Below are 10,213 nucleotides of genomic sequence, written 5' to 3'. Positions count from 1 at the left end.
ATGTTCTGACACCCCCCCTGAATGACAGCCACTAGAGTGAAATGACAGTCCCTGGGAGGAGCAGAAGCATTCTGGGATTGGAATGAGGGCCCCCAGAATAGAATTCCATTTCCAGAATGCTGCTACTACTCCCAGGGGCTGTCATTCCATTTTGTGCCCTGTCATTCCAGTCCCAGAACACAGATTCTATTGCTAGGGACTGTCATTCTACTCTCGGGTCCATCATTCCAGTCCCAGAGCACTATTTCTATTGCCGGAAACTATCCTAGAGTATTTTGCAAAAAAACTTTCAAAAAACTTGGAAGAGATTCTATGATTGATATAATGTAAACACAACTGATGGATAAATGTAATTTGAGAACGCAGAAAAGATAAGCTTAGTAAAATAGATAATGAATTTAGAAATTTAATAAGCAGAAGGAGTGATAAAAGTCTCTTGTTATATGTTATATGTTGTTAGGGGTAGTTATGTGTTTGTATGTATGTCTGTGGTATATAATGAAAAAATAATAATAATAATGTACCTTCGGGTACTTTAAAAACAAACAAACAAACAAAAAAAACAATCCCAGAGTAGTCTATCTGGGTGTAGAGACCTTAATGGAAAAATCCATTCTGTATAGCTGGGAACTTTGGCAGCCTTGAGCTTCAAAGGGTGAGGACAGGATGGGGAGGAGGGGGGAAGAAAAGAGCTGTGAGCCTGATTAAAGCCATGGGCAGGATGCTTCTGGCCTGCGGGCCTTAAGTTTGATACCCCTGCTCTACGGCACTGCCCTAAGTTGGCTGCAACTTGATGTGATTTACTAGGTGATGGGCCTGATTAAAGCCATGGGCAGGATGCTTCTGGCCTGCGGGCCTTAAGTTTGATACCCCTGCTCTACGGCACTGCCCTAAGTTGGCTGCAACTTGATGTGATTTACTAGGTGATGTGATTTACTTTCATGCCAAGAAAAGCTTCACCTGCTCATTTCTATACATGCAACCTCTTTTCTGCGGGCTTGTTGGCAACCCTCTATATATCTATTTCTCAACAATTCCCTCTGCTTGTGGATAATTATTTCCATGAACAGGTTTTTCTACAGACTCAGGGGACTCTGTGGGTCTCCAGAAAAATCCAAGAAGTTAAAAAAAAACCTGGGAAGGGTTGAATCCCTCCCCCAACCTTTTGAAATGGCTGCCACAGGGATCTACTCCAGGCCCCGCCACATTGACAGTGAGAGAGACTGGCTGATAGCCAGAGACAGAGAGAGATAATGAGTGGGGGAATAGGGGAGGAAGCAAAAGAAGAACTGGAGACTGGGGAGGATTCTTCCTGCAGTGTGAATGGCTAAATAGCACATGGATGTTTTAAAAGGACATCTGAGCTTCTCACCCCTACCTCTTTTGCTGCGGGTGGGGCCTGAGCTTCTCCCCCCTTCCTCTTTTGTTGCGGGCTCCCCTGTCCTCTTAAAACTTTCTCGGGGGGGGGGGCTTCTAACTGCCAGCTTGAGAAAGACTGACTGGCTGAGAGCGAGAGAGGCACAGAGAGAGAGAAAGAGAGAGAGAGAATGGGTGGGGGAAGAGGGGAGGAAGCAACAGGAGAACTGGACCTGGGATTAGGGAGGATTCCTTGCTGCCACTCACCCATCTCCAGTACTGTTTTTCCTCCACCATGAATGGCTAAATAGCAGGAGGAAGTTTTAAAAGTATATCTTAGCTTGCAACTGCAAAGTCTTGAAAACAGGAAGAAAGGATCATTCTCACCCCAATCTCTGTAGCTGTAGGCTCTGCTGTCCTTTAAAACCATTCTTTACAGATTCTAACTGCTTCTCTCCCCCACCACCACCAGCTTGGGCACTGCTTCGTCCCACTGCTTCTCTCTTCTGACTGACTAGAAGCCAGAGGGAAGTTATAAAAGGACAGCTGAGTTGTCATTAATAGATGGATGGGCACAGTGACTGAGAGGTAAGGGACAGGTGGAGAGGAGGCAAGATTTCCTCCAACCGGTGTCAGTTTGTACACACCACCTTTTAAAACATTCCTTAGTAACCCTAACAGACAAATAAACTGCCAAAGACAGCTGCGGTGCTGTGGGTGAACGTGGACTCGTCTCTGGCTGAAGAAGACTGGAGCCCTGCAAGCACACAATTCTCCACGTCAAGATGAGAGACTGAACAAGCAAAGGTGCCTCAGGCTGATCCATTGATAAACCAATGGCCATTTAAACAGCTGCTTTTGGCAAGGGCACTCAGAAGGAGACTGGTACAGGACACCTGTAGCACCTCAAGACCTGCAGTGCCCAGTATGGCAATCTTTGAAATCTCACCTCACATAAACAAAGTGATTGTAATTCTCAGGCAAACTCCTCTTTGAAGCCAACTTCAGTCAGCTGGCTGACTATGCACAAGGGAACTGAGCAAGGCTAGATGGCTCTCTTTCCAGTGTTCAACAAAGAAAAAGTAAAGGGGGGGGAGGGGAAACGGTGTCAGTTTGTACACACCACCTTTTAAAACATTCCTTAGTAACCCTAACAGACAAATAAACTGCCAAAGACAGCTGCGGTGCTGTGGGTGAACGTGGACTCGTCTCTGGCTGAAGAAGACTGGAGCCCTGCAAGCACACAATTCTCCACGTCAAGATGAGAGACTGAACAAGCAAAGGTGCCTCAGGCTGATCCATTGATAAACCAATGGCCATTTAAACAGCTGCTTTTGGCAAGGGCACTCAGAAGGAGACTGGTACAGGACACCTGTAGCACCTCAAGACCTGCAGTGCCCAGTATGGCAATCTTTGAAATCTCACCTCACATAAACAAAGTGATTGTAATTCTCAGGCAAACTCCTCTTTGAAGCCAACTTCAGTCAGCTGGCTGACTATGCACAAGGGAACTGAGCAAGGCTAGATGGCTCTCTTTCCAGTGTTCAACAAAGAAAAAGTAAAGGGGGGGGAGGGGAAAAGTGAAAAGTGGGCTCAAACTGTCAACCCCTTCCCCTCACAGAAGGCTATCACAGAGCTGCCTCCTCCCTTAAGAGGGCACCACTCAGAAAAATTGAAAGAATCTCTTGCCTTTTTTGTCAGAAACAACCATCCCTCAGTACATACAGAACAATACAATGCCAAAAGTACCTCACAAAAGCAGATGCCCTGCCAAAACGAGAAAATTCAAAAAGCTAACAAATTGGTTACAGCAAGAAAGCCATTTAAACAGTAACCAACTATATTATGAAAAAGACATTAAAATACAACATTTTGTTGCCGATCCCCACTGGTAATTACTCTAGTTTTCACCACCATCTTCACTCCCCTTCCACAAAAGGGGGGGGGGATCACAATCCTGCCTTCAATACCCATGCCACCTATTATTATGAACATGGAGGATGGAAGCATGCTCACTTGCTCGTGAACCATCTATATGTGAAGAAAATTCATAGTAGGCAGCCTACCTAGGGATCAGTGATTACAAGTTATATGGAATAGACCATGGTATCAGTATTCAAGCAAATGAACAATGCCAACATGGGGATATGGGGGACTGCCTTGAAGTAGCTTGTCTCCTTTCGCCATGGTCAGGGACAGAGGGGGGCACTTGGGGAGATGGTTTCTCCGCTTTACCCTATGGTATGCAGCATCCCTCAGGGGGCGATCCTCTCCCCAATGTTATTAACATCTATATGCACTGCCTTGCCCAGTTGGTCTGGGGGTTTGGGTTGGGTTGTCACCAGTATGCTGATGACACCCAGCTGTATCTGTTATTTGTCTTTCTGATTTTAAATTTATTATTATTATTTATTTAATTTATACCCCACCCTATCCCAGAAGTGGGCTCTGGGCGGCTTACAACATAAAATCCATAAAACAATAAAAACAATGAAACAGTAGTTGTCACGATGAACCATAATAACAAACCCCATCAGATGAATATAGGTAAAACAGCAAGGCACTGGGAAGAGACCATAAACAGGGAAGGCCAGAATGATTGAACACCCGCTGCCTTCCATGAAAAGCCTGGTGGAACAGCTCCATTGTACAGGCCCTGTGGAACTGTAATAAGTCCTGCAGGGCCTTTATCTTGGGTGGGAGCATGTTCCACCAGGTTTGGGCAAGGGCCGAAAAAGCCTTGCCGTGGTTGAGGCTAAGTGGATGTCCCTTGGGCTAGGGATCACCAGGAGGTGTTGATCAAAAGAGTGTAAAGCTCTCCGGGGCTCATATAGGGTCAGGCAGTCCTGTAGGTATGATGGTCCCAGGCTGTATAGGGCTTTAAAGGTCAAGAGCATAACCCTGAACCGGGTCTGATATTTGATAGGCAGGCAGTGCAGCTGGCGCAACACTGGCTGAATATGCTCCCGTGAAGGCATCATCAGCAAGCGTGCCGCCACATTCTGCACTGGCTGCAATTTCCAGATCAGGCACAAGGTTAGTCTTGTGTAGAGTGAGTTACAGTAATCCAACCTGGAAGTGACCATTGCATGGATCACTGTAGCTATGTCCTCAGGGGCAAGATAGGAAACCAATTGCCTGAGGTGATAAAAGGCCAATCTGGCAGCCAAAGTGACCTGGGCATCCATAGTAAGTGAGGGATCCAGCATCACCCTGAGACTCCTTACCTGTGGCACTGGCACCAATGGTGCCCCACTGATGACTTGGAGCCTGATCCCAGATCCCAGTACCCCACAACTCAGGTGCAGGACCACTGTCTTCACTGGATTCAACTTCAGCCAGCTCTGCTGCAACCATCCAGCCACGGCCTCTAATGCCCTGTCCAAAATTTCTGGGGTGGCGTCTGCCCATCCATCCATCAACAGATGTTTTGACCAGGGCTTTAGAGGCTGTGGCTGGGAATCCAATTCCCAACCCTTGGCAGGTCTCCATTAATGCCAGTGCTAATGGTGAGGAGTTTAGGTGAGATCTTGGATGCCTTGCTTTCAATAGATGCCCAAACCACAAATGTTGCCAATCAGCCTTTTACCATCTTTGGCTGATCAGGCAACTGATTCTCTATCTCTCCTACCACAACTTAGCCATGGTGATCCATGCAATGGTGACCTCCAGACTGGATTATTGTAACTTGCTCTATGCTGGGCTGCCCTTGACTCTGACTCAGAAACTTCAGCCGGTGCAAAATGCGGCAGCGCATCTCCAGACAGGGATATCTCTAGCTCAAATACAGCTAGTGCACCCGACTCAGAAACTTCAGCCGGTGCAAAATGCAGCAGCGCATCTCCTGACAGGGATATCTCTGAGAGCTCATATACAGCTAGTGCTCCCCCAGCTGCATTGGCTCCCAGTTGAGTACTGGATCAGGTTCAAGGTTATAGTATTAACCTTTAAAGCCCTGTGTGCTCTGGGACCAACATAACTGCAGGACCATCTCTTCCAATACATCCACCAAAGAGCTTTACATTAATCAGAACAACATCTTCTGATGATCCCTGGCCCAAAAGACATCTGCTTAGCCTCAACCAGGGCCAGAGCCTTTCTTGTGGAACACCTTCCCAAGCTTATTACAGTTTTGGTGGAACACCCTCTCAGGCTTATTACAGTTCCGCAGGGCCTGTACAATGGGGTTGTTCCATCAGGCCTGTGGTTGAGGCAGCCGGTGTCCAATTACATCGGCCTCCCCTGCTCCACCGCACCCCTTTCTGTTTGCATTATGTCAACTTATGCCATCAGTGGTCACTGATGCCCACTTGCTCAACACTTGATCCATCTTGGGCAAGAATATAGGGCTCATCCGGGAGTTTTTGTCAGTCTATTTTGCCATCTTATGGCATTACATTATTGGGGTTTTATTTGGACTAAATTATAATTGTTTTTAATTGCTTTATTTTTGTTGTAACCCGCCCTGATCCCACGTGGGGGGAGGGTGGGATAGAAATTCAATAAATGAAATGAAATGAAAAAGGGGAAGGGAGAACTTTGAACTTTTTCAAGGGATGGGATAAAAACGTGTAGGTAAATAATTTTAGTTCTTTCTGTATCAAGGGGAAGCTAATATACGTTTGTTATTGACCATGTCCCTTCATTAGTACTTCAAATCAATTGCAGATTGCATGCATACACCTTCAGCTCAACTGGGATTGGAAAACCTGATTTTGAAAAGGAGATTTTAATGAAATAAGGCCAGCACTAGATATTGAGTAACATTTGTAGTAGCAATGTGTTTTGATGTTCAGTCATACTTTCTCTAGCAAAAGTCCCATGAAAATAATACAGTCTTCAGTAGCATATCTATTTGAAATGTAATAGCATTGCCTCGTACATTGAGAGAACCAAGACAAAAATATATCACCTAAAACAATCAATCACTTTCAGTTGAGTGTAACAAAAAAATTATATTCTAGCACATAGACTGGCCTTCCCCAAATCATGAACTCCGATGTGCTTTATTTTTTAAGCAGCTTTCCTTTTTTTAATGAAGCAATTGAGTTACATTTAAAGGTGGTCATTACATGTATTTCCTATGTCAGAAAATAATTCTTAGCTTTATAGCTTTGAAGTGAACAGGAGTGAATAGATAGATAGCCGTTGTTAATTGTTTAGGCCATGGACCGTCACAATAAAGCTGTTAGCAAAATAATGCTACAGCATTATAGGACATAATACTAAAGCATAAGCCTGCTTAAACATTTAATGGTTCCCAAGCAATCAGCTTAGGAACAAGTTTGCCCATATCTGGGCTCACAGATAAGGTGGAACTAAGGTGGCCACCAACTGCCTACCTGTGCTGGTTCATACAAATGATCTGCTTGCTCAAAACCAGGCATATGTGGTAGGGAACATTTGGTATCATATGCAAAACAAACAAACTAAAAAAACCCAACCCACAACAGAGAAAGCATAAAAGGTCTATAGCACAAATTCTACTACAAGTCCAACATACATAAGAGATCATTCCCATGCCTATGTTTTGTGGTACCCATTAGGGCTGCCAACTCTAGCTTTGGAAACTCCTAGAGATTTGGGGTGGTGTCTGGAGAGGGTGGAGCTTGGGGAAGGCAGAGGTGTGATGCCATAAATTCTGCCCTCCAAAGCTGTCCTTTCTTCTAGGGAAAAATGTTCTCTGTAGTCTGGAGATCCAGGAGAGCTCCAGGCCCCACCTGAAGGTTGGCAACCCTGTATATATCTTATCTAATGTAACCTCTTAATTTTGCCATCTATCCCATAAGGATACAGAGAAGGGAAACCCCATTAGCTTCCCTCAAATGTGGAATTCACAAGTATAACTATGGTGCTGGAGGAGACTCTTGAGAGTCCCTTGGACTGCAAGAAGAACAAATCAGTCAATCCTCAAAGAAATCAACCCTGACTGTTCCCTGGAAGGCCAGATAATGAAACTGAAGCTCAAATACTTTGGCCACCAAATGAGAAGGGAGCACTCACTGGAGAAGACCCTGATGCTGGGAAAGATTGAAGGTCAAAGAAGACGGGGACGGCAAAGGATGAGATGGTTAGACAGTGTCAGCGATGCAACGAACATGAAATTGAGCCAACTTCGGAGGACGGCGGAAGACAGGAGAGCCTGGCGGGAGATTGTCCATGGGGTCGCGAAGAGTCGGACTCGACTGTGCGACTGAACAACAACAAAGAAGTATGTTCCATTCTATTCCATGGAGCTTACTCCCAGGAAAAGGTTTTTATGGTTGCAACCCGTATGCTTAGAATAGTGTGAATTGTAAATCAACTAAGTAAATAATAATAACAAATAAATAAATAAAACAAGAGTAAGAAGTGAGAGAAAGGTATCCTTGGAGGCACTAGAGCTCTTTCTTCATGTTTCTGAACATAGCCACCTATGCTCACACACTAATGGAGACTACTGTATTTGGGTTCAGGTGTGTCTAGCATGTTGCATATTAATTTTAAAGGAAAGAAATGGCCACTTACCAGCTTGCCTCTCTTAAATTCACTAAACCAGGTTCCTGGATTTTCCTTTGGCCATGATGAAATTCTCACCTGTTTAAGAAGCACAGAAAACATGGGTGTTAACAGTGAAGACAAGAAAAGAGTGAGAATTAACAGAGTTCTATATAAAACTCTGCCAAATTAATGCCTAGTTCTAATCGTACTGGGAGAGAAATTTATATCCCGTTCTCAAATTATATTTTAAGTAACCAGATGCATTAACTGATTTTTACAAAAAGAATCAATTATAATAAAGTTTACATATCAAGTCGTCATACTGTAGAGAATGAATGTTACCCACACCAGAAACCACAAAATCAGTTTAAATTAACAGATTACAAGAGTAAAGAAATACATTCTCCTTATAGTTTAATAGCCACTAAACCTGACCTAAAGATATTTCCATATATTATCTCTTCCTAGTGCAGATCTAACTTTTCAGTGCTGCTTCTATTTTGATAAGCTGTGAGTCCCAGCAGAACATATAGATCTTTAACACTGTCTAGCTAATCTTTTTTCTGAGGTACTTTTCCCTACTTCTAGGCTCTTGTACAAAGCAGTCTAGCTGCTGTAATTATATGTAGTGCCATCATCCACTGATTACTTGAGATCAATGTAACTCACATACAACAGACGAGAAGCTCCTGAGACTTTCACTGGCAAGATTTCCTGTTTTTCTTTGAGTGGTGATGCCATCACTTTCTCCATCCTTGGTTAGCTGGATCCATATTACTACCTCTCACCTTCCCCACTCCACTCTGTTCTCACTCTCACTTATTTTCCTCTCTCTTTTCCCCTTAATCTCTCTCTGCTCTTAGCTGTCCGAGTGTGTGCAGTTTGTACTTTGTTTTTTTTTTTTGTTGATGGGCTATGTTGGGGAAGAGGGTGGGGGAGAGGGTTACAGGGAGTTCGTTGTTATAATAACTATCTCATGTGGAAAAATTGATAAGAATCTCAATAATAAAAAATATAGTTCCAATTTACAGCTTAAATCAAGTTGAATACCCCATGATAAGATCGAGGTCACCATCCCCCAAAAACACTGAGTATGAGAGCAAAACCATCACATGTGTGCAAAGTCTGCCTCCCTGCAAGACAAACATTCACCACTGGAGTTTTTAATATATCCTTGCTACTCTCACTGGGGAGGGATGCCACTGATGCAATATTTTACAGATTTTTTAGAAAAAGAGGAGCCAGTGGATATAAAAAACCCACACCATAATAATGTGGCTGTCCTGCAGAAATATCATCAAATTTCAACTAAAACAATATTTTCGGGGGGCAGTTCTATGCCCTGGCCTTCCAACAAACTCAACTGTGGTCCCAGCACTGAGGGGAGAGGGCAATGAAGGCAAGGGATTCCTTCTAAAGCAATACCCCAATAAGACACACTTACAACTCAGCTTTTGAAATAAAATTGGCCACAGCTTTATTGGTTACAGCTGTAAGAACCCTTGGCACAGCATGGGGCAACCAGACCCTGGCATCGACAGACCCGCCTACCAGTTGATGAAATTCAGCCCACCCCAGCCTGCCCGCTGGGGTAGGGGGAAGCGTGGGATGACAGGATGCTGGATTCCACCAGGACAACCACCAGGACATGGTCTCCCCAGCCACTTGAGTGTGAGGGTAACCTCTGGCAGCTCTTGTGCTGGGCATGCCCCTTGAAAAGCCTCACTCCAAGATCTCTTAAGGGGATCCTCATACACAGGGAAATGGGCATGCAAGCTGGTTTCCCCACAAATGGATCTGGCTCAATGCTAATACCACCCCCAGGTTGTGATGAAGAAACTGAAGCAAGAAGCCTCTTAACGGGAACATCACTCGTGCATCCTACCGCATCACCTCCCCCCCCCCATGGCAACAGAGCCTTATGCCCTGCATGCACCCTTCCCCAGGGAAGTAACACAAAGAGAGGGATGGATGGGAAAATTCCACATGGCCAGGTGAGTTCCCAGGTGATGTGGTGTTTAAAATCTCCCCCTGGTGGCCACCTCCACAGTCCCTTTCCCATGGCCTAGTTCCTGCCCCGGGAAGGAGGTGGGCCCAAATTTCACACTCATGCCACCACCCAGCCCCTCTGCTGACTGCATGGCCTGGCCCTCATTGCCAGATGCAGCTGGCCAGCTGTGGCTGATGTCGCCTTTGCTGGCTCTCCCCACCCTTGCAGGACTGCAAATGGGACCGGTGGGTGAGTCAGGGTCCCAGCATTGAAAAGTTCTGCCAGGTATCAGTGTCTACTAATCCAAATAACTTTAATTCCTAGAGTTCCTTATGAATAACTGTTAATATGGAAGTGGGTGGTAAGAAATATGGACAAGGATGGGTT

The 10,213-nt window shown here is 44.9% G+C and overlaps 1 protein-coding gene across 1 annotated transcript in view; it reads right to left on the bottom strand.

The window, feature by feature from the left end:
* Positions 1–10,213, bottom strand: part of COL11A1 (collagen, type XI, alpha 1) — a 362,318-nt gene that overhangs the window by 4,804 nt on the left and 347,301 nt on the right. Inside the window, exon 66 of the mRNA XM_015416098.1 lies at positions 7,864–7,932. Within this exon, the coding sequence (XP_015271584.1) occupies positions 7,864–7,932 (69 nt within the window). The remainder of the gene's footprint in view (positions 1–7,863; positions 7,933–10,213) is intronic.

Source organism: Gekko japonicus, unplaced genomic scaffold (genome assembly GCF_001447785.1).
Source record: "Gekko japonicus isolate JY-2015 unplaced genomic scaffold, Gekko_japonicus_V1.1 scaffold303, whole genome shotgun sequence".
NCBI lineage: Eukaryota > Metazoa > Chordata > Lepidosauria > Squamata > Gekkonidae > Gekko > Gekko japonicus.
Note: the sequence above shows the minus strand (reverse complement) of the source record. Positions and strands in the feature narration are given on the sequence as shown.